Source organism: Cavia porcellus, unplaced genomic scaffold (genome assembly GCF_034190915.1).
Source record: "Cavia porcellus strain 051 isolate PalLab524CR breed Dunkin Hartley unplaced genomic scaffold, mCavPor4.1 scaffold_19, whole genome shotgun sequence".
Classification (NCBI taxonomy): Eukaryota; Metazoa; Chordata; class Mammalia; order Rodentia; family Caviidae; genus Cavia; species Cavia porcellus.
In genome coordinates this window covers 14,438,744-14,462,248 of record NW_026947502.1, presented here as the reverse complement: position 1 = coordinate 14,462,248, position 23,505 = coordinate 14,438,744, and the positions used below count along the sequence as shown (strand labels likewise).

Sequence of the window (23,505 nt, the reverse complement as noted above, 5' to 3'; positions counted from 1 at the left end):
TCAAAAAATAACGATAACAGAAGCAAATTAAAATATCCTTAAAAATAACAGTCAGCGTTTATTGGCTGGGTGGGCACTGGACCAAGAGCTCATATGCAGGGTCCCAACAAATCACACCCTAGATGGCATCTCGTCATCTCTGTCACTTTTCAAAATCCCTGTGTCGGTCAACTTACTCGTTCTCTCAGAGCTTCAATTTCCTCAGACATCAGTGGGGATGAAAATATTCCTTCCTCATAAAGTTCTCATGAGGACCAAACAAGCTGATGTGTATAAAGCACATAACACAGTCCCCCAGAGGTAGAATTTACTCAGTGAAGATTTGTCAATTTCTGTAACAACTTTAAAGGTCTGTCAGTGTCATTCCCATTTTTATAGGTGAGGAAAGGAAGACAACAGAGAGGCTGAAGCAAGAACTCACTTCCTTCTGATCTGAACTGGGCTTCGTTGATAGTGCTCAATCCTACCCGCTGCCACCTGGCTAACTCCATGCCCCGCTTTTCCTGAGCTGGGCACTGATCTCCAGGGAGCACCAATCCGGGTCTCCCAGACATTTAGCCCCTGCATTTTCTCAGCTCACTGCCCCTCATCTGTCTCTTATTGTTACTATGATGTACTCCAAACCCCAGAGCACTTCTGCTATCCTGCCTTGTAAGAGTCACCTGAATGCGTGGCTAGACTGTGAACCCTTATGAGAAGGGAATACAGAAGTACATGAGGCAATTAATAAAAGTGTTATAGAGAGTGGATAAAAGAATGAACAAATAAATGCACTTACTTCAATATTTCCTTGAAGATCCCTTGATTCCTGATGAATGTGGTGTCTGCATTTGACTCAAATCACATATAGCCCAAGCACTTCAAAGAGGAGATAAGTACATGTTTTTCATGAGAGCCAAGGAGATATCAAGAGGAGTCATTTTTACTATGTTTCCTATTGTACAATTCTGAGCTATCTAATAACTTGGTGAGCATTATGTCCTCTTTCCAGAAGTTGTATTCAGTTAGTACATTCCATTTCCAACCCACGCATGTTCGTTTAGGGATAATGTTGTGCTTCAAAGTGAATTTAGGTGGAGCATGACTTCCCCAGCATTTCAATGTCTCCAGTGCTATCCAGAATCATGGGCAAGGCACCCTTCATCTCTTTACCTTTCCTGTCTGGCTCCTCGAAGTGCCAAATTTTGTTTACTCTGTACATTTGTGTCATTAGGACTCCTCAAGCCATAGGCCCATAAAGCTCCAGTGGATCAATTAGAGAATCTGAATAGACATATTCAGTCTGAATACTGTAATTTTTTTAGTACATATACAGGAAATTGATGTCTGTGCATCTCAAGTCATAACTAAGGACTACTTTAGCCTTAATTTAACCACCAGGTACCCTGAGTGTTTTTGCAGCTTTGAAAAGTGCCTAAGTATGCACTGGGAAAAGTTTTCTATACTGTACTAATCAGCAGAATATCCACTGAGTACTAATTTTGTACCCAAAATTGTTCTAAACACAATAAGACATAAAAGGAGAAGAAAACATAGGTTTCTTGACACAAAAAACCTTACAATCTTTTCATCAAATGTTGAAAACAATGGAAGCTACTGAACAGGAACTATATGTGTGTTAAATGAGGCTGTATACATGCAATCTGCTATATGTAGCATCTCATTCAATGTTCCTCGCAGCCCGTCACAGTGGTTCTAGAAAAATAATGCCCATGTTAACACCGGAAAACAGTCACAAGCTTGACTACATTGGTCAACATCATGCAAACAACAAATGGAAAAGGTGGTATTTAAACATCTGGGCTTTTGGAGATCATTGCATTTATTATGCCCAATATTCTACCTAAAAACCAAGCATCTGTTTATTGTAAATGTAATACATAATGAAGAAAGATGGTCCCAATACAGATCACCCATGTTTGATGAGATTATATCACTGTGTCCCATTTCCACTCCTACTAATGATGAAGTAGGATTTTTTCTACATGAATTATTCATTACAAGCCACCTCCATGTAGTATATGCTGACAGAAGTCAGATGGCACACCTCATGAAGAAGCACACCTCTGCTCACAATTAAACCATTCAAAATGACTAGGAGCTTCCCGCCTAAGAGTTTTTCAAAAAAAAAAGTCTTACCCTGGTTATCTGCAGGATGTGAAGGAGACAGCACGTACCTCGATCCTAGCACTTGGGATGCTGAGGTCGGTGGATCACAAGGTTCAGGCCAGCCTGCACTATAATGCAATATGGAGGGCGGGAGGGGAGAAAGAGTCACCTAAGCCAACCTAAGAACTCTCCCTCATTCCGAGTGTAGTTCTTCATGGCTAACGGGGTTGATCAATGAAGACACTACCCACCTCTGAGAGATACGGAGAATTCTTCACCTAAATGCCTCTCCCACGCTACCACAAGCATGATGTAAAGACATTCTCCTAGTAGCCATGGGAATTGGCTTCATCAGTCCCTTAGCTTACCTGGAAGACCTGTACACATTAAGTCACACAGAAAGAGAGAGTTAAATCTACTTGTCAACTGGCTCTACTGGCTACTGACCTCTGAGATAATGTGGTAGTTACTTTGCATCAGGTCTCTGGGGCATTCCAAGGCAGATCTAATCCTCACACTTTCACCAAGAATGGGAACCAGCTAAGGAAACAGATGAGAGCAACCCCAGGAATGTGCTGTCAGGGCCAAACATTAAAGTCCTTCTTGTATTTCAGCTCTTCTGCTCTTTAATTGCCTCCTGGCAGGATGTTCTTGATTTCAGGGGCAACACCCAAAGCTCAGCCAGTTTAACTGCAGGTTTGACAATAACCTGCACTTCAGAATCTCAGCACTTATTTCTTCATCAGGGGCCTTAAAATCACGGTTGCATATGACACACTCATTTCCTCACAGTTTAACCTCACCTGCTTTCGTGCTACTGCTGAAGATGTCCACGTGTTTCTCACCCTTTGCTCCCTCCAGCCAGACTGGGTTAGCACTCTAGCTGATTCCTATTGATTTCTGGACAAATACAATACACTTTCCTTCCTGGAATCTTTATACAAAATGTGCTTAGAATATGACTTTGAAGGCACAGGAGTATCTTAGTTCATAAGCAATATGTCTTGCTCTGTGGTTCACCAACTACGTAACGGTTCACCCCAGGGTTCTAAGGCAAGCTTATCTATTTGGTTACAGGGCAATGAGATACCTGAGCTTCTCCAAGGACATATAATATCTGTTGAACGCCAGCTGTCACACAAATTCAGTGTTGCTTACAGTTTCATTAGATCAAGCTATATTCCTTTCCAAAAATGGCATATTCTGGGGAAACCACGAGAAAATCAGTGTAGAACAGGAAATAAAGGCAGCAGTATACATTCATATTCCAAAGTTTGAAGGGTTGTATGGTGCCTGGCACACAACATCCCATTAACAAGTAACTGTTGTAATTTTAGAATGCAATAAAAAATATCAGTGTTTTTTCCTTTCCAGGTATACGTACCATTTTTAAATGAGCTACAAAAGGCTATAAAAAATATAAGGACCTTTTAAGCTGTTTGGTCTTAGCTACTTAAAAATGGAACTGTTAGAGATTTCCTTTGGCCTCTAGGTGCCATGAAAGAAATTACCAAAGCACTAAGTGCTCCCTGAACTGAGACAGATTGGAAACGTCTGGTTTAATCAGTCATGTTTTGCGGTTCCCATGAACATCAGCTGTATCCAAGCTTATGACAATGGGTACAGGGGTCACAGCCTTCTGAGCTCAGTGACTTTTCCATCTTCCCATGCTAAGCATGTCCACTACACAGGGTCTTTGAAACACACACCTAGGCCAGTGCCTGCCTCGCCCCTCTTGGCATCTCTCTGTTCTCTGTGCTTTCAGTCACACTGGCCTCCTTTCCATTCCTCTAACACACCAGCATGAGATCTTCTTGCTTGTTCTTATCCTGGTTTCCCTTTAGGACTCATCCAAAGTTCCTTATTCTCAAATAGGCCTCTTTTAACCTACCTGGGTGAGATCTGCCTCATAATTCCATCTGTTATTCTTGAAAGCATGGTGACCCATTCTTTATGGCATTTTGTCCTCTGCATATACAGTATCCAAGAGGGACTGGTGCGAGGACTATCAAGGTTATCAAACTCCACATATGCTCAAGTCTGTAATGTAAAGTAGCTTCGTATTTGCATATAACCTACACACATCCTCCCTTATATTTTAAATCACCTCTAGATTACTTATAATACCTAATGCAATATAAATGCTACCTAGCTATTAAACCACATTGCTTAGAAAATAATGACAAGAAAAAAGTTCAGTACAGAGACACATATTTGGTTTTCGAGTATACCTTATTTGAGGTTGGCTAAATGTGTAAATACAGAATCCATGGATATAAAGAGTGAAGTATATACTCAGCTCCCTGGAAATATACTCTGGGACTGCTCTGCTCACAATTATATTCACAGACCTTACAGTGCATGGTATGTATATGTCACTCAATAAATAAATGTCAAGTAAACAAACCGCAGTTTAAATCATGCAAAAGTATTTCACTGTGGTTCTCTCTAACCCAAGCATTTCAAAAGGCTTTTCTAGCAAACAGCCAAACCAATAAAAGTGCAGGACAACTGCGTCTCTGGCTTTGGAGGGAGGAAGTGAAGGGCAGTGGCTGAGACCAAGAATCCCAGCTCCACCACCTCCTTGCTGGCAGGCATCAACCAAAGTCTGCATCTATCTCAGCATCTTCTCCTTTGCCTCTGACTGTAAAAGTCTTGTTAGATGGACAAACTGCAAAGCTGTTATGCATTGTCTGGCAAGAAGCAAGCATTATAAGGAAAGTGAGCTATTTTGGCTTGGGGCCTTTTTTGTTTTGGGTTTTTTGTTTTGTTTTGTTTTGTTTTGTTTTGTTTTGTTTTGTTTTGTTTGTATTAGGGATCAAACTCAAGACCTCATGCTTGCCAGGCAGGTGCTTATGCCACTGAGCTAAATTCCCAGCCCTTAGAGAATGAGCTGCTATTAGGTCCATGTTCAAGTCTGCCCCACAAATGTCCACATTCCTAGAGGAAGTTTCTGCCTCAGAATTGATGGGTCCAAATGATCGCTGATTTTAGAGTACAAGCGTACTGCAAACAGCAATACATGGACAATTAATTGTCACATCTGTCAGTGTTCCTTTGTACAGAACTCTGATTATCCAACTGGATGCAGAAATGAAGACTCTTAGCTGCGTCCTTGCAATCTGTTGAGGATTGGTCTGCTCTGTGTGCCCAAGCACATAGCTGAGGGGGTTTGTTGAGTCCTCTTAACCTTTCCCTTCCTCCTTATCAACCAATGTTCTTCATGGTTTTGGTGTAAAAGTGAGCCAGGGCCCCATGCTATATTTGCAGAGATATCTGTGGAGACCTGAGGTCACTCACAGGCCCAAAGAGGACTCCCTCCTTTGAGGCAGGGTAGTAGTCAGTCATCGACTTATACCAGGTTACTGTTCCCCTTTCCTAAGCCTCAGGACTGATGCCCCACTCTCCCACCTCCCTCCTCCCAGGAGCTATCTCCACCTCCTACTTCTCAACACCCAGATCTTAGAAGACCATTTACCCCTTTGGTCCCAACAACAGCTTAGCTAAGGATAATACCTTTTCTGTCAACCTGAGTTGTCTTCACTTTATCAGAATATTATAGGATTGCCTCGCATGAGAGATAGTGCTGAGGGACTCACGGTGACAATGTTCACGTAGCATGACTGAAAGGTGACTGTACTTTGCACTATTTATTGTTTGTTTGTTGTCCATGTTGGCCTGGAACTGTACCCTTCTGCTTTACACTTCCCAGTAGGTTGGGATCGCAGGCATGTATCATCTCACCCCTGATTTTCTTTTCTTTTTTTTTTTTCAACTAAGGAGATCAGTTAAAGTAACTAGTCAAGAGCAAATAAAGATGATAGACAGACAGACAGATAGTTAGTTTTCAAAACCAAAAAGTACATTTAAAATGACGGACAGAAGACCTGGCAGACTTTCAGATCAAGATACAATAGAATCCCAGATAAATATAAATTCTCTATGAGCAGAAAAACAAACGCAGTCTCAATTGTGGGTTTCAGATTAAGTCACAGCAGAAGCATGCAAACGGCAGGGTCCTCATTTTTGATCAAACAATTTCTCATCTGGAAAACCATTTACTGTATGGTGGTTTAACGATTCATCCACAAACACAGGGGTGGCCAGTTAATAAGTCAGTCGTTGCTGAGTGGAGTAGATAGTCCAGGAGAGGCCTTTCCCCCACACACTTGGTCTCTCCAGCTTGCCTTCCCTTGCCTTGTTCTACCTGTCTCTACTCACAGTCAGACCAGGTCAACCATTCCCACACCTTCACCTAAGCATTTCCAGAACACACCTACTTCCTTCCGGTTGCCCCAGCACACCCATTCCTTTCACTGGGATTAACAAAGGATTACAGAGAGGAAAAGACAAAGATTTTCATATGCAAATAGCAAAATCAAGGCCAAAGTGGAACATCTGACTTACCTCGCAGTCCATCCAGTTATGCAAGCCAAAGGTGTCCACTGGGGTGATGAAACGAAGCAGTGACTGCATCTGACAGCCTCTACCTTCCTCTCATGAGCCAAGAAAGGAAAGATGACACTGAAGAAATGTGACCAGAGTCACCATGGAGGGGGAGGAGATTGCTGAAGACATCTCTGTCCCTTAAGCAATAGAGATGCTAGGAGTCTTATTCAAAGCATTAAAACGACAAATCTGTATCTGAAAACACTTGAAAAAAATTCAACGAGCCCACTTATTTGAGGCGGTCTCTCGCCTCCAAATGTGACACTTTTCTGTCACCACCATGACAGCACACTTCAGTGGTGACTTGGGAATGTTACATGATTGGATTGTTCAAACCCAATTATAATGGAAGCTTATGACCCAATTTATGTAGCCAGATAGCTATAAATACGTAAAGAAGTTTCGAGGAACTCTGAAGGAACATTTAGCAAAATACTGTCAATGGCTACCTCCAGGAGCCTCTCAAATTAGGCCTTCAACTTCTTATTCAATACGCACTTTTTATTGTTTGATAATACCATATGCATGTATTACTGGTACAATTTTCTAAGCATTTTAATGTTTTAAACGACTTCTCCTTTATTGGAAATGTGTACTAGAAGTTCAAAGCTAGAAGTTCGGGGCAAGGGAGTAGCATTTGTGGTCAAAAAATTCTTCAAGTAACTTTCGGTTTCAAGGAGGATGGCCTCTCACAGCTTAATCACAAGGCACACCAGCTGGCAGCTCGGCATGTGGCTGGAGGTCAGCGGACCGTCCTCACCCACGGGGTGGGTGTTTTGGTTACTTTTCTCTCGTTGCTGGACAAATTATCCAACTTTCAAAGTGAAGGGAGGAAAGGTTGATTTCTTACAGTTTTGGAGGTTTTGATTCATACTCAGTTGGCTCTAAGTGGCAGGGTGGCATGGCAGGCGCCATTCATGGCTGGCTGCAGAGAGCGAACCGCAAGGGACAGAAACACACCTTATTCCCGCCATTACAACTTATGCTGGCTCCACTCCTGGGTGGGTGGAACACTCACACCACCAATCCGAGCGCTAAATAATGAACCAATCACAAACGCTAGATTTGGGCGAGTCCATAATTTCATGCGGCTGGGGGCCACTGACGTAAACGTTGACAGTGAGCTCAGGGAGCTCTGCAGCTTTGGTTCAGTTTGCCTGGGTCACCTATGAGTTGGGAGCTGGGACAAGTTGATAAACCCTTTCTGAGAACATGAGTCAGTGGCGGACACTGGGCTGACTGATCCTGCGGAGTGTCCAGAAACTAGTGAGGCATGGGAAGCATCTCCAGTCAGTGGGACACAGGCATGCAGAGTGTCATACACAGGCATGCAAAGTATCAGCCACGGTACCCACAGAGAACTGCCTGTCCACGATATCACAGCCTTCATTGTCAGCATGCGTGGTCCTGGGTCCCACCCCAGATCTACGGGAGCTTGGGTCTTGAAAATTTGACTATTGATGTGGTTTGATGCAGATAAAACTTGAGAACTGTATTCTCCATGAGCGGCCAGGACTCATCAAAACAGGCCCATGGAGCAGAGATAAGGTGAGGTCAAGCTCATCTTTCTCATCTTGGCTGCCTTGATGACCACTTCAGTGAGCGGCTCAGTCACAGCCAAACAACTTCACTGTGCAAGGAATGTTAGGAGTTCCGCTCCTCACAAGGATTTCCCTCTATCCACTCCTTGTCATTTTGATGTCCCGTCGTGAGCTACAAAAATCTTTCTGGGATAATAAAATAGTTAAAGTAGCCATTATTAAGTACTTGCCAGGGTGCTGTGCTAAATCCATTCCATGAAATCTTAGTTACAGGATTAGATTAGATACTATTATTAACTACATTTTACAGCTGTGAGGCTCAGAGTGGGGTTTAGAATCCAGCTCTCTGACTGCACAGCCTGACCTCCGGAACACCTTTCTACTTGTCTGTCCTTGGAGGACCGAGGACCGTCCCAATCTGCAATCCTAAGAGAGAAGCTGGTGGCTCGCCTCGCAGTTTCTTTTGCATAACTAATACATTATTGTCACTGGGTTTTTTGTTTGTTTGTTTGTCTGTGTATCTTTTGTTTTTTTACAAATCATATGTTTTTCTCAATTTTTGAAGATGCTTTGGTGAATAAAATTCTTGTCTTTTCTGGGTCTTGTCTTACTTTGTATTTATGTTTACTGATGGGGAGCATAAGGGCTTATCCCTAGTGATGTAGTCAAAGTGTATTTATTAGTGAAATTCTTTCACAATAATTCCGTAGTCAGTTTCCTGTTCAGGACCTTTTAGCGATTGCTTGGAGGAAATTGCTGTATTTTTACTGAAAGACCACCCCTGCCCCAGTCGTTACATATTTCAGTATGTACACTGTTAAAGGCAACAGCAGAAAAAAAAAAAAAATCCAAGTATGGAAAGTGCACTTCCCTGAGAAATCAACTGTGAAAAGTGCACTTGTGTGTGCACGCGTGCACACACAAATATTAGCATACAACTAATATACAATGCAGCCAGTTTGTTCGCCTAACAAGGCATCTTCGATACAAACTTCGGTTTTACCTGAAGCCCATGAGGCCAAGTTTGCCCAACTGGAGGTAATCTGCTGTCGCTAACCACTGGGACTCCGGCCTGGCCCGGCAGAGAGGAACAGCTGGCGAGAGGAAGTGGGAAGTTCCGCCGCTCTCGCCAGGGTTTCCCGTTCTCCGTTGGCTGACACTGCGAAGAAAGTTAGCTCAGAAACCTGCACCCTCTCGAAACCCAGCAGAGTGCAGGCTCTGCCCCAGGAACTTTCCAGGCAGCCGGCTGGGGCTGGGTCGCAGAAGGCGGCCAGCCAGGCTGCGTTCCGGGGCGCAACGCCCCCTTTCGGCGGCTCGGAGAAAGCCCGCACTGGTTAGGTGTTCTGAAGCGAGGGGAGGTGTGTATGTATGTATGCTGCTGCTGCTGCGGGTGGAGGTGGGAATGCCACACCAACCTATACCCTCTGCATGGTTCTTAGCAGTTTTACATTCCCCTGGAAGAGACATCTTTATTCTGCTAGCCCTGTGCATCTGCCCAGAGCGGACGTGCGCGCCAGTGAAATGAGGGTGCAGTTTGGGGTGCCCCGGCAGGACACCCTCGAGTGCTGCATAGGTGGTGTGCTTGCCAGTGGCTCTTTCACTTTCCCCTGCCATCTGTCTGTGAACAAGTCCCTGTGAGCACGGGACGTCTCTGTGGTACCCACGTTTCTGTCATTTCCCAGGCTGTGCCTAGATGAATGTCCGGGGGGTCTGCTATGTCTGAAATCCAAATGCTGATGGAATAATGCAAGGACAAGGGCCCCGGGACACTAGAGCTTTGGCCCATCGTCTCATCTCCTTGACTTTGAGAGTCTCTTAGCATACGGTTGCTCCATCCCAATTCGAATTCAGCTTCCTGCTTCGTCCATGAAACCTAGGGACGTTGCCTAGTGCTCGCTCAGCCCTCAGTCATGATGTAAACCTAAAGAAATAAGCATCTTCAATCTCCTTCCTTTTTCTCCACCCTAAAGCCATTTCCTTCTACCTGGGATTTTGATGTCTACTTTCCCTGAGATTATTGATACACACACAGAAAGAGAGGGTGGGGGAGGAACTTCTTAAAATTCCCCCAGAAATTATGAGAATAGTTTTTCATGTTGCAACTTCTAACAAATCATTTTCTAGTTTGGCTTTCCATCTGAAAGCTCAGTAGGAGTGGAATATATAAGCTCCAGGAGCAGCAACAAGAGCAGAAGAACCAACAAAGGTTCCAGGGCCCTTAGACGCGGCAGCCTCCACCAAAGCAAGGTAAGCACCTGCCTGTCTGCTTTCTTCAGCCTCGGGGCCACCCTGCACTGGTGGCATGGAGCGAGATGCTTCATGTCCCTCAAGAATCCCTGGGGACTTACCTGCTGGGACACTGATGAAGACTAAGGGCTTTGGGGGCTGATGTATATAGTGTCAATTTTTTAGAACCAGCTAATAATGATTGTAACACAGCTGTATAAATTCAAGGCCTGCAAACAAATGCATGTCAGATAGAAAGGTTTGTTTTGTCTTCGTGTATGCATATGTAAATGTGTGTCCCTAAGTATTATCATCCATCAGTTCAAGGGTGGTATCCAGTTAATGTAAGTGGTACTTGCCTTAGTAGTGAAAACTTTTTAAAAGCTTCTTAACTTCTTAATGTTATTAAATTTATACTTATTATACCTCCTCACTGATCATTTCAGAACATCCTCGCTCTCATATGTCTGATGGATTTTATAGTCAGTTATCAACTAAATTGGATAGATTGGGTCTCTGTTTCTTTTGGACTGATTAATTGTGGCCGAACATAGAAAGTGAGAAGCAAGTGGTAATATTTAAAACTTGCTTTCTGAAGGGTTCCAAAACCTGGGCAAAGAGGGGCAGGAATAATTTTTACTATACTGATGCCTGTAATTGCCCAGATAAAACCATGTGCAACAAAACGGTCACTTCAACAAAGGGATTGATGCACCCTACCTGGTGGCTCACTTTTTTCAAATAAGGAATTTTAAAATTGTATACAGAACTTGGGTAACCTCTTAAAGTTCATTTTACCGGGCTCAGGAATGACTTTTTTACATTTGTTTTACTAACAATTTGGGGAAACTCTCTAGGCCACACTCTGAAAATTGTAAAACAAGACAGTCCCAGGCCCTACCCACAGTCAGAGACCTGAGAGTAGCAAACAGATGAACATTAAGCGACCACGTTTTTTGCCACTGTAATCAGTTTGCCACTGTACTCAGGAAGAAAGAGAGCGTGGAGTCAGAGGTTCTGACTTCATCTGGGCACCACTGGGGACACTTTGCATAAATTATTCCATTAGCTCCTCACCCCAACAAGGTTAGCATTTTACAGATTGAGTGGCTCAAAGAGGTCATCGTGACCACCCAGAATCACACAACTAATAAATGGTAGAACAAGCATGCCAACTCTTGAGACCTGTGTGGCTCTTGAACTGGGGTACTTTACATGTGTTCAGTCATGCCATCTGTGATTATGTCTTATTTTTAAATAATAATTCTCTTTTTGAATTCAAAGTAACAAATGAAATGGCACTTGAGAGAGAGATGCCCATCGAGTGTGACTGGAATGCTATACTGGTACCAGAGTTAGGTACAGGAAGCAGGAATACTTAACCTGCGTCCCTTTGCCCCTTATGCAAAGGTTTCAGGAATTTAGAAAACCTATAAAATTGCATGAAAAATTTTAATCTTCAAGACTTTCAAACTTCCTGAGGCAAGGAGTGGGGCTGAGAGACACAGTTCCTGGCATCAGCTGACCAGCCAGGGCAGTGGAGGATGGCTACACGGTGCACCCTGTTTTGTTTATCTGAATTTGATCCTCACCCTCTGCCCTAAGAGATGCCAGAATCAGAGTTGTTTCTTAGGAGCATTGCCAGGGCTCCCTTGACCCTGAAGTGCAATTCACCTGCAATGCTCAGATCCATGTGAGGCCCAGAGAGGAAGTGCTTGGCACATGGCCCAAGGGAAAACCCTGACATTAAGAGAGTATAAAAGAGTCACCAAGAGATGCCAGGAACCTACATTGCTTCCTTTTGCAGAGCACTGACATCTGAGATTTACTGACCCATGTGAATTGTAGTACCTCTATGGGCATTTCCCCATAGCCTATCACAACAGTTTTGGCAATCCACTGTACCCACAACACAGAGAGGTCTATTTTTCCCTTTTTTCTTCTTCTGGGGACAAGTGAATGTCACAGTTGTCATCTGTACTATGTCATGTCATTGTATTCGCCAGCAACACTTTGAGACGACATAATCCCTTTACTTATGCACATTTTATATATGAGGAGACTGAGGCTCAGAGTAACTTGACCAACATCATACAGCTATGAGAGGTGGCACCAAAATTCAAGACCATGTCTTCCTGACTCCAAACCTATGATTGTATCAACCAGTTCCCTCTGCCAAGTACTACTTTGCTATAATCATAACACGGGTTGAACTGAAAACCAGGTCCCTAACGCTCCATCTGAAGGGCCAAGAGTACACTGAGCAATATACAAGGTCTAATTTCTACCTTTGTTTCTGCTACTCACGAGGTTGTGAAATAAGGGAATAAAGCACAGAGTAAGATCCTCCTAAAGCCAGCAGCAGTTCTGACAAAAACCATGGTCCCAGACCAAGGGATTTGCCTAAAACATTTAAGCCTTGCTCTCCATATGCTTTAGATCGGTAGAATTATCATTTAAAAATAAAAGACATACTCAGGGACAGCATGGCTGGTGTTCCCCAAGATGGGTGGGAGTGTTTCAGAAGGAAATTAGACAATAATCTTCTCAGCCTAATTTATAAGTGGGGTGTAATTTTCACAATCTGAAGATTTCCAGAAACCCAGGATAATAATTTATAATGAGTTTTAATATAAGATGGTGGCCACATTAGCACAAAATTGTGTAAGGCATTATTTCATGGTGAATGTGTCAGTATTTCATGGTCTTCTCCCAAGAAACACCATGGATTTCAGGAGTTCTGAAACAAGAACGTGGTTTAAACTGTCCGTTTCTCCAAGTGTGGTCCCTAGAACAGTAGTTTCTCCTGGAACCTTACGAGAAAGGCAGATCCTCAGGCCTTGCCCCAAGATGTACTGAATCCGATCCTGGGCATAAGAGCCAGCTGTCCATTTTAATAATAATTCAGGTTATTCTGCTGTGAGCTCAAGCTTGAGAACTGTTATGTCACTTTACACGAGAGGGAGTCATTTTGGAATTTGTGACAACCGCCGTCAAAACAAAAGAAACTAAGCTTCCACAGGCTGTCACCGGGCTTGAAAAGTTACCTCTTGTGACTTTTATATCTGAGCATCTCAACACATACTGCCTTGTACTACTATGATACAGTTATGCAGCTCATGTCCCCAGCTGGAAGGGAAGTAGCTAATACACTGATCCAATAAATATTTGTTGAGTGAAAATATTTGCTCCTAGACAGCAAGGTGTTGGTGAAACCCACTTTTCACTCTCAACTTCCTTAGCTCAATGCTGTTAACTATTACATTAGCAGTATGGCGGGTACGAAATAAACAGTGCTGAACACTGGTCAAGAAAAGTCATTTTCCTTTTGTAATCTTATGCTTCTCATCTTAAAAAATAAGAGGATTGTATCAGACAGCTAGACCTGTTTCTTTCAGCCCCAGTGGCCCATGTTCTTATTTGGAGACATTCTTAGCCAGAGACTGGATTGGGGTGTCTGTGATTCTCATGCTATTATCCTAACAGTGTGAAGAAAGGGGTCATTAAAAATGTAGACCGGCTATGAATGTTTCCAAAGCTACCTGAGTAAGCACTGACATTATCTCTTCCTTTTTCCTGCCTCTTCTTTCTCTTTTGCTCTTCTCTTCCTTCCGTTTCTCCTGCTCCTCGTAGATGTGTCACCGGCAGTTGATCTCCTCCTGGCTCTCCCTGGTGTTGCTGGCATCTCCCCTCCTGGCCATGTGGGAACTGAAAAAAGACGGTAACCAACCTCTCCTGCCTCCCTCGCCAGGGCCCGCAGGCAACACAGCTGAGAAATCAGACTGCAATGGGCAGTCCTGCCGTGGGCTCTGGGACAGTGCAGGGCCACTTTCATCTCTTTTCAGGGCATCCAGACCATTTGGTTTTCATTTTGGATGCCACAAAAGGAGTTTCGTGTGGGAAAAGACACATTGTCTTTGCCAGGTGTTTCACACACCCTGAATCCCAAAGTGTTTTGGAAAGTATTGGGGCTGGGGATTTAGCTCAGCGCATAAGCACCTGCCTCGCAAGCAGGTGGTCGTGAGTTCGATCCCTGGTACCAAAAGAAAAGAAAAGTGTTAACCTATGTTCTGTTATCTCCCATCTCACCACATCGTGGAGTGCCCTAAGCTAGCACTCTGATGACTTACACTCACTGAGCCCTTGGGAGAGGGAAAGCACAGAACTGAGATTCTCAAGGCTTGGGTTCAAGTCCTAGTTCTGCCAGTTATTGGTTCTGTAAACAGAGCTGGGTCACTGTGGAGCCTCTGTTTCCTCAACTATCAATTGAGTATAAAAAGTAACATCTACTGCGTGAGTTATTAAGTATGTTAATGAATATAGAAGACTATGCATTAGATAGTAAAGTGAAAGTAAAGGTTAGCTAGAATTATTTGTGCTGTTTAAGATACAGTCTATGCTCTTCTGTTATCCCAGTGATAAACTAGAATTGTTTGTAGCTTACTAGAACAGGTACTGGTAGAATAAGGAGCTTCCTCTATTCTGCTAGCATTTCACAGTGGCCCTGTGTATTTAACTCCTTAGTTGCTTCAGGTTTGGTAAACCACAGAAATTCCAGATCGTCACTGTGAGAAACACAGTGGGTTTGTGATGTGGGAAACCAGCTTCCGGGTTTCAGCCAACTGCCGGCTTCTGGTTGTTCCTCACAAGCATTTCTCTAGCATCGTTTTCTCTGCTCTTGGGCCAAGGGCTACAATGGCTTCTAGGGCTTCTGAGTCTCAGTTGCTCTTCGGTTGCCCAGGGGACAGCATGGAACTAGAGAGAGCCAAAAGTTCTGTATGGTCTTATGTCAGCACAGCTAATCATCTCCAAACAGTTGGGCTCCAAGTTCTCATGACTCTTATCTCTGTTGGAGTTACAAATCCCACTGACATACGTGAGAACTTTGAATTTCCCAGTGCTTTATCATAGGGTACGAGGTCTAGTAACAAAAGCCATCTGCTTGGAGAGCTTTTAAGGGCACTATGCAAAGTGCGGGTGAATTAGCTTCTATAATCCTCATGACAACTTTCTGAGGCAAGTGCTAATGTTTTTAAAGATGATGGCATCCAAGCTTAAAGTAATTGAATGATTCCTGCACAAAGCTTTAAGCCAGTATAAGGCCGAGAGCTGGTTCTAATTCAGACTTGTGTCCCTCTAAAAATCCAGGCTTTTTTCTTCACTGAAGAGACTGTCAAATTTGATAAGGCATCGGAATTATCTGTTAGGGTGGGGTAGAGGTTTACAAGTCACATCACTGGGTCTATCCAAAAAGTTTCTGATTCGGCAATTGAAAATTCACAATTTTTAACAACTTCTCTTGAAGATACCACTGCTGCTGGTTGGGTGACCAGGTTTGGAGAGCCACTGCTTTAAACTGTTCTACTCAGTAATTGATGCATGGATAAAAAAAGGGGAGGATGAAGTTTTGATGTGACATTCTTTGTAATACTATACTGAGCCATTTCTCGAGTGTCATTTTGGATAACTGGCATTAGATATCCACCAAAAACCCTAAGAAACAAGAAGGGCTGAGGTATAGCTCTCATCCTGCAGAACATCATAGGTGTGACCTAGGTTAGCCCCTTGGCTTTATACACTGCTCTATAAAATGAGAAGACTAAAATATATCTGGCTGCTTCATAAGAATATAAGATGCACACACAAAAAAAAATAGAGATAAGGAAACTCTCCCTTTCTGGGTTTCATGCACAAGAAACTCAATACTTAAATCCCCATGGAAAATTTCAGGAGTTTTTCAGCACAGTTGGCTGACTCTTTGGTCTATGAATAACCATAACACCAGAGTTCAGTGCTTTTCAGGCTCTGTGCTGATTGCTTTACATACTTCTTTCACTTATCCCTCACACCAAGCCTAAAATGTACATGCTATTGTTATTATAATGTTTATTATCATTTGGCAGATGAGAACACTGAGGTGGTGGTTAAACACCTTGCTGTAGATGCCCCTGCCAGTTAACTAAGACAGGATTTCAATTCTAATCAGTGTTTTGGGGCCCTCAGTGCTTCAAACCACTCTCTGCTCAATACTGTATCCTACCTTATTCCCTATGAAACTGAAATTGTATTGAAGTTTATCTCCATCAAACTTTTGGCCAAGAATCTTGTGCAGCTTACACTTTTTTTTGACACATCAAGGTCTTTCCTCCATGTGTCCACTAATTAGAAATTAATTATCAAAGGCAGCTTGCCAGTTAATGGGTTGTTGGCGTCTATATAACTCTCAGTTGTTTCTTAATTCTATGACCTTGAGCCCAAGCGGAAGCCAGTGTTATAAAATCCTCTCAGGAAGCATTTGCCAAATACTTATGAACAAGTTTGTGCTCAAGGAGGGTGGATGAGCAGAGAGTGAATAAAACACACTTCAAAAGATCACTTAGCTTATAGCCTGATCTCTACTCCCCATGCTCCCCAGTGTACGTGGTAGAGTTGGATTGGCACACAGATGCTCCTGGAGAGACGGTGGTTCTTACCTGCAACACTGCTGAGGAAGATGGCATCACATGGACCTCAGACCGGAAAAGTGATATCTTAGGCTCTGGTAAAACCCTCACCATCCAGGTCAAAGAGTTTGAAGATGCTGGAGGATACACCTGTCACAAAGGAGGCGAGGTTCTGAGCCGGTCACAACTGCTACTTCACAAAAAGGAAGATGAAATTTGGTCCACTGATATTTTAAAGGAACAGAAAGGTAATTTTATTACCTTGGATAGTGAAATTTTTATCTCCTTGTCCTCAAAACAATACAAAAGTTTGGATTTTTTTTCTTTTCAAATTCTAGGATCCAATGGCAAGACCTTTCTGAAATGTGAAGCAAGGAGTTATTCTGGACGTTTCACCTGCTGGTGGCTGACGGCATTCGGTACTGATGTGAAGTTCAGTGTCAAGGGCAGCAGAGGGTAAGTGAAGCCACTCTGGTTTTCAGAGTTTGATGCAGTTATTTCATTATGAAAATAAGAGCAAAGTATCAGTGCTTCATCAGTTCATGACAAGGAGAACAACCAAGTTAATCTCATGTTTTTTCAACTGCCCCATTGGCTAAACTAAAGAAAGAATGTGGCTATTTAAGCCAGTCCTCTAAACAAATGCATGTATTGGAGCAGGACATTAGAGATTCCTGAGAATAGTCTCATCCAAATCGCCTGGCAAGGCTTCATTAAAGCTGATAGCTCCACAGGAAACAGTAAAACGGAGAAATCAAAGCTCCAAATGATTCACTGAAATGTACCTGGAGTCAAAAATAGAAACAAGTGCTCTGGGGCATAGATCTTGGAGGCACTAAAACAAATTCCAAAACTGAATGCCTTGAAGCCTCCTGAAATTTTCCCAGGGCCACTCCAACCCCTTTTTCCCCATGAGTGCAACTCATCCCATGACCACTTTTTGTCCAGCACACTTAAAACTTTCCCCAAGAAACCAATTCCCAGGGATTCAGAGATCACGTGTTAGCCCTATATATACCTGAATTTAATCATCGTCTGAGCTTCTGGCAGTGGGGGACAGTGGAACAAACCCCAGGTGACCATCTGGCTTTACCTCCATCTGAATAAGTAGATTTAGCATTAGGAGCTTGCTTTCCCACTTTTAAAATGAAAACACTTACTAGGGAAATTCTCACACCAGTGCTTTAACACATAGCTTCATGTCTGAGGTGCACTGTAACATTTTGTGCAATCGGCAAAGGAATGGTTAAATAAAATATAGTGCGTGATACCCTCGCTCAATGGACATTCGTTAAAATGAGTAACCTGGGGCTGGGGATTTAGCTCAGCGGCATAAGCGCCTGCCTTGCAAGCAGGCAGTCGTGAGTTCAATCCCCAGTACCGATAAAAAGGAAAAAGACAAAAAAAAAAAAAAATGAGTAACCTAATCTATATTTTCTGTCATGGAGAGTTTACCACAATATTTTCAGACGGGGAAAACATGGTTACAAAATCATACGTATGTAATCTGATCCTATTTTATTTAAAAACCCCATTGACATATAGATAATATATACGTGTGCACATATACACGTAGATACATGGTCATCTTGACTATTCACTGAAATAAGTCTGGAGGGATCCACGTTCTGTAGATAGCTTGCTGTAGAAGCTATTCTGCCTAGGGAATGAGGTTAGAGTTTGAAGGCAGATGGAGCCATGTAATATCACCTTCAAACACATCTTTAACATTTTAATTTTTTTACTTGGTGTATTTATATTGATTTTTGTTATCAGCATAAGAAAAAATAACTGAAAATTTAAGAAGGGATATAATCAGATACTCTGGATCTAAAACAAATTTTCCAGATTCACTTAGGGCAAGGTATGTAAGTGTGGGTTTCTAGCTCTTGAACGCTGGGCGTGTTCTCCCTGAAAGGGTTGGTCACTGGGAACTTGTTCACCACACGCAAGCTGATTTCTGTCTGTCTTAGCTCCTCAGACCCCTCAGGAGTGACTTGTGGAGAAGCAGAGAGAGTGTCTGGGGACAACCAGGAGTATAAGTACTCCGTGGAGTGTCAGGAGGACAGCGCCTGCCCCACGGCCGAAGAGAGCCTCCCCATTGAGGTGGTGGTGGATGCTATTCACAAGTTCAAGTATGAAAACTACACCAGCAGCTTCTACATCAGAGACATCAGTGAGTTTGAAACGTTTATATGCATCTCAGAAGGAAGGAAGGATGCTGTTCGTCACATGTTGACAGTGCCCCAGGTGCTGGATGAGAAAGGGCTTCATATGTAATCTCCTTTGATTCAGCGCCCCCTCCCCAAAAATGTACAAGGGGTGTGCTATTATCCACATGCATTACATGTTAAGCTGTTTGTCCCAGATCTCAGGCCTCCCACCTGGAATCCAGACCCATTTCTGCCCCACTAGAGAGAGGGCACTCTTTGCCACACTTCTGTATCCTTTAGATGACACAAGAGTGCCTCGGTCATATTTATACTCAGAACCAGAACTTCCCAATTAATGGCATGCAAGTGATAGTATTATAATAATTAGATACGTGTTTGTGTTCAAAGAGTGATTTATATAAACTCCTCCAAAATTGACACCCATCTTTTTAAATGGCAAATACAATTTCATCAATCATCATTTTCTTTACCATTTGTGTTTTGAACAAGCATCACGATGCGGTGTGATAGGGTCAGGATCACAGAACTTGCTCTAGAATTTGAGGAAAGTTTGTACATGGCAGACGAGAGAGGGTGGGTTGTAGGTCACAGGGTGACCAGGGAAACCCTCTCAGAGAAGATGACATTCAGCTGAGACCTAACGGAAAGATGTCAGTTGTATTAAGAACAGGGGAAAAAAATATTTGCACCTGCTAGGAGCCATGGTCTTTGAAACAATGCTGGCCTCCAGAGCTTATGCACAGTCCATAGAAAATTTCCTCTCCCCTGAAGAAGCAGAAAATTCCCTCCTGGGGGTGAAGGTTTCCTGCTATTCATTGCTGTATCATCCAACCCGAGTCCAGTGTTGTCATTTAATTGAGTGCTTGGTAATTATTTATGGAAAAAAATAAATGAGCAGAGTGACAGTCAACTCTGCTACAAGACAAGTTAGTGCCAGCATCTATGAAAAGACAGAAGGAAGCAGGAAGTGGAAACTCTCTCATTATATCTCTGGTGAGCGACTCAGCTCAGCTCAGTTGTATGTCAAGTGTGGGGAAGACGGTCCTTCCCTGCAGACCTCAGAGAGGAGAGTCCCTCAGAGCTCTTTTCTGCATATCTTGCAGAGGTGGTAACACCACCATCGCCCATATGATGGTGCACTGATGACAAGGATTCTGAGCTTCTCTTGGGTTCCAAAGTAAAGGCTGTGGCCATTGAAGATGACCTCCTCCCGTGAGCATCAGCAGCAGAGGGGTCTCCCACGTGCTGGCCACGTGCTCACAGAAGCTGAGGAAATACTGTGTTACTCACAGCTGGTCACAGGGGCGAGGGGATTAGAAGCCAAAACCACACCTAATTCCAAAGCCCCACTCAGAAAAATAAGTGGTGTTTGTCCACTTCCACAGTCAAACCAGACCCACCGAAGAACCTGCAGCTGAAGCCATCAGTGAATTCTCAGCAGGTGGAGGTCAGCTGGGAGTATCCTGACACCTGGAGCACTCCACATTCCTACTTCTCCCTGACATTCTTAGTGCAGACCCATGGCAAGAACAAGAACAGGAGAGAAAAGGTAAGGTGTGACCCAGGTGCCGTGTATGCTAGGGTGGAATGAACAGTGGTCGTAGCTGCTTGTAGCTGCTATGTGTTAGCACTCGCTGGAACGGTGCTAAGCACTTTCCGCGTGTATCTCATTTAATCCACACAATTAACCCAGTAATGCCAGCTAGTGTTATTATCACTGCTTGACAAGTGAAGTTTAGAAAGGTTGTGACCTGTCTAAGGTCATCCTTAGAAAGGATGTGACAGTCAGGAAGTGAGGAAGTGACAGACCTAGGACACAGATTCAGTCTTCCAGACACAAAAGCCACAAACCTACCCACCCCCTTGGCTTCATTCTGGCCAATCACTCACTGGGCCAAAATTAGTCCTAATAGGAGATCTAGGCTGTAGAAACCAAAATGATTGTTTCAACTGACCAAATAAAGTCATCCATACTTACCTCGCCCAATATGACTATTCCAAACATTATAAAATTACTTCACCGTAGACTAAAGCAACGGCTTTTCAATTTTCATACCTTAGTGTCATACCTCTTTTTGCCTCTTGCAAAGTTCCAGGGACACTTTTACAGAGTCCCAGCCCCCACTTGTAAAGTCAGGAGAAAAGGTTTCCTTCAGCATAGCAGTTAGCATGTGGCAGAGACTCTGAGACTTAGTCATTCCCCAAAAAAAAGAGAAAGTGGGGAGAAGGGACCATCCTGGAATAGATTTACCCAGATATTACCTAAAATCTGAGCAGTACCTTTCTACTTAAGAAATATGTATGACTAGTGAGTGACAGGGGGTACTTGTTAGGTACTAAAGTCTGGCTCAAAGTTTTTACATGATTATTATCTTTAACTTCTGCAATTCTAGGAAATAAGCATTGTTGTCACTGTTGATAAATGAAGAAAGATGCAGAGAGCCTAAGATAGTGGCCTGAGGTACCAAAACTGTTAAGTAGCAGCAGCAGAATTTGAAGGATTTGTGTGCTGAAAGGGTCACCATATCGTGTTTCTAAATACCCAGGGGACAGCAAGAGAAAGTCTGTCTCTGCCTAGCGCTGCAGTGACAGGGCACCTGTGCAGAAAGATAAAAGTGGGGCCAAACCATTTCTTTCACTGGTTGCAAAGCAGCAATCACATCTGTGTTTTGTGCACCTGCCAGCAGGTGGTGCAAGCTCCTGTGACTCACTAGGGCACACCTGAGACGGGTGGTGCATGTCAGGAAGATCATGTCTGCAGAATTGGACCAGGCCTGCCCATGACTGCATGGGCAGTGGGCCTTACAGATTTCCCTCCTCTTTGCAGAAATACGAACTCTTCACAGACAAGACCTCAGCCACAGTTTCATGCCACAAGATTTCAAAGGTGGAGGTGCGGGCCCGGGACCGCTACTACAGCTCATCGTGGAGCGAATGGGCCTCTGTGTCCTGCAGTGAGGTGAGCAGGCCTGCACAGCACTGCGCACTCAGCATCCTAGCTATAGGCATGATGCCTGGGTGGGAGCTATTGGGGAATGGAAAGGAAGAATGGGGTGCTCCGCAGAGAGACAACAGAGTCAGAAACGTATGTGACCATTGACAGATAATGATTTGATGCTTCCGTTATGTCAGGCACTGTGCTGGGCCCAGGGAGAGTGTAATAAAGAAAACAAGCATGGGTCCTGTGCTCATGGAAGGGAAGACAAAGAAAGGAAAGTAGGAGTCAGAGCAAGAAGGAACTTAGAGGCTTCCAGACGTTACAACCTTATCCTAGGACCCAGGGAAGCCAGTAAAGTGTTTTAAATAAGGAAGCAACCCAATCAGACGTTGCTTTAAGCAAAAGCCTCAAGAGAGCTTCCAGAAAACATGGTAGCACCAAAATTTAGGCCACACAAGGTAATGTTAGTCCTTCTCATAGGGCTGCCCCAAGCCCCATGGCCTGGGTATGGATGGTAAGAAATAAGAAGGTTTGACATATTTCTGATCCACATGAAACTGCAACATTCTTTTTCAGGTTTCAGTCTCAAGATGAAACTTCAGAGGAAAAATGGAAGAGATTAGTCAGAAGATCTTAAAGGCATGTTGGAAGAGACCCACCAAGACATGTTATTGATTTACTTTTTAAAATTTTTAGGATATTTGCTATATTTTTATATTTAGAGCTAAATGCACACTGACATAAGGAACTAATTTATTTATAGATTTTTTTCAAGACACTTGTTGCCACTGGCCTTAATGCTATTTAAATATTTAAGTAATTTATGTATTTATTAATTTATTCTGTTATTTAACATTTATGTGCCAAGATGTATGGTTTCACACTTTCATGACCTGATCTATACGGACAAGGCCCTTTGATGCCAAATGTGAATTGAAGTGTTATTTATATTGACAACTTTTCAAGCCAAGCGTCAGGTACATTGGTTTTACAACAACTAGAAAGAACACAGTGTTCTGATGCCAGCACTGTTATGTATTGGTGATGAATGAGAAAGCAAAAGATATTTAAATAGAGACATGGATGCATGGAGCTATGCGAGGGAGCCTGAAAAAATCAATAAATGTTCCAGTGAAGACTTCTGAAACATGGTATTGATGAGCAATTTGGAGCTACCCACACTTCCAAGCAAGTTTAGCCCTTAGATACCTGAACTTTAAATGGGAGAACGAGTGATGGAAAAGACTTAAACAGAATCTCAGCTTCCACCTCCTTGGGAGTCCCCACTCCCACCTCTCTCTAAGACACAAGGAGGGTAGCACATCAATATCATAGGTGTCTGGAAGATAAAAAGCTCTTAGGATTCAAGAGGGAAAGCAGTACAGTTCTGGCAAAGGACATAAAATTGTCAGAATTGCAGATGGCTTATTAATAGTCACGCATAAAAAACACTCTAAAATCACTTCTCCATCAGCATGAGTGAATCTGACATGTGGCTAGGACCAAGAAGTATCACTTTAGGAAGATACTACTTTTAAGCAACGAATGTACTTTCCATAAAATGATCGTGTTTTTTTTCTGCATATTTATTTATTTATTTGTGCATCCTGAGGCCAAACTAATAA

General features: G+C 43.1%; 1 protein-coding gene and 2 long non-coding RNA genes across 3 annotated transcripts in view; 1 reads left to right on the top strand and 2 right to left on the bottom strand.

The window, feature by feature from the left end:
• Positions 1-2,481, bottom strand: part of LOC134471708 (uncharacterized) — a 35,918-nt gene extending 33,437 nt beyond the window's left edge. The window contains exons 1-3 of the long non-coding RNA XR_010041294.1: positions 2,361-2,481; positions 2,140-2,237; positions 779-858 (exon numbers count right to left, since the gene is read on the bottom strand). This is a non-coding gene — a long non-coding RNA (uncharacterized LOC134471708). The remainder of the gene's footprint in view (positions 1-778; positions 859-2,139; positions 2,238-2,360) is intronic.
• Positions 2,482-8,795: 6,314 nt separating this feature from the next.
• LOC134471707 (uncharacterized) lies at positions 8,796-17,874 on the bottom strand. The gene is made up of 5 exons (XR_010041293.1): positions 17,787-17,874; positions 17,030-17,126; positions 16,799-16,918; positions 13,868-14,033; positions 8,796-9,258 (listed from the first exon to the last, which is right to left on the bottom strand). It is a non-coding gene; the product is annotated as an uncharacterized LOC134471707 (long non-coding RNA).
• Il12b (interleukin 12B) lies at positions 13,959-22,474 on the top strand. Its single transcript, NM_001172967.1, has 7 exons — positions 13,959-14,046; positions 16,741-17,016; positions 17,107-17,224; positions 18,742-18,944; positions 20,328-20,491; positions 21,770-21,901; positions 22,457-22,474. Exons 1-7 carry the CDS (start codon positions 13,959-13,961, stop codon positions 22,472-22,474), a joined length of 999 nt encoding a protein of 332 aa, NP_001166438.1.
• Positions 22,475-23,505: the final 1,031 nt, after the last annotated feature.

What these genes read in the sequence shown, in the direction of transcription:
- Il12b (NM_001172967.1), top strand. Translation starts at nt 13,959, where the DNA reads ATGTGTCACCGGCAGTTGATCTCCTCCTGGCTCTCCCTGGTGTTGCTG. An exon ending in GTGGGAACTGAAAAAAGACG is followed by an intron (nt 14,047 to 16,740) that starts GTAACCAACCTC and finishes CATGCTCCCCAG; the next exon opens with TGTACGTGGTAGAGTTGGAT. An exon ending in TATTTTAAAGGAACAGAAAG is followed by an intron (nt 17,017 to 17,106) that starts GTAATTTTATTA and finishes TTCAAATTCTAG; the next exon opens with GATCCAATGGCAAGACCTTT.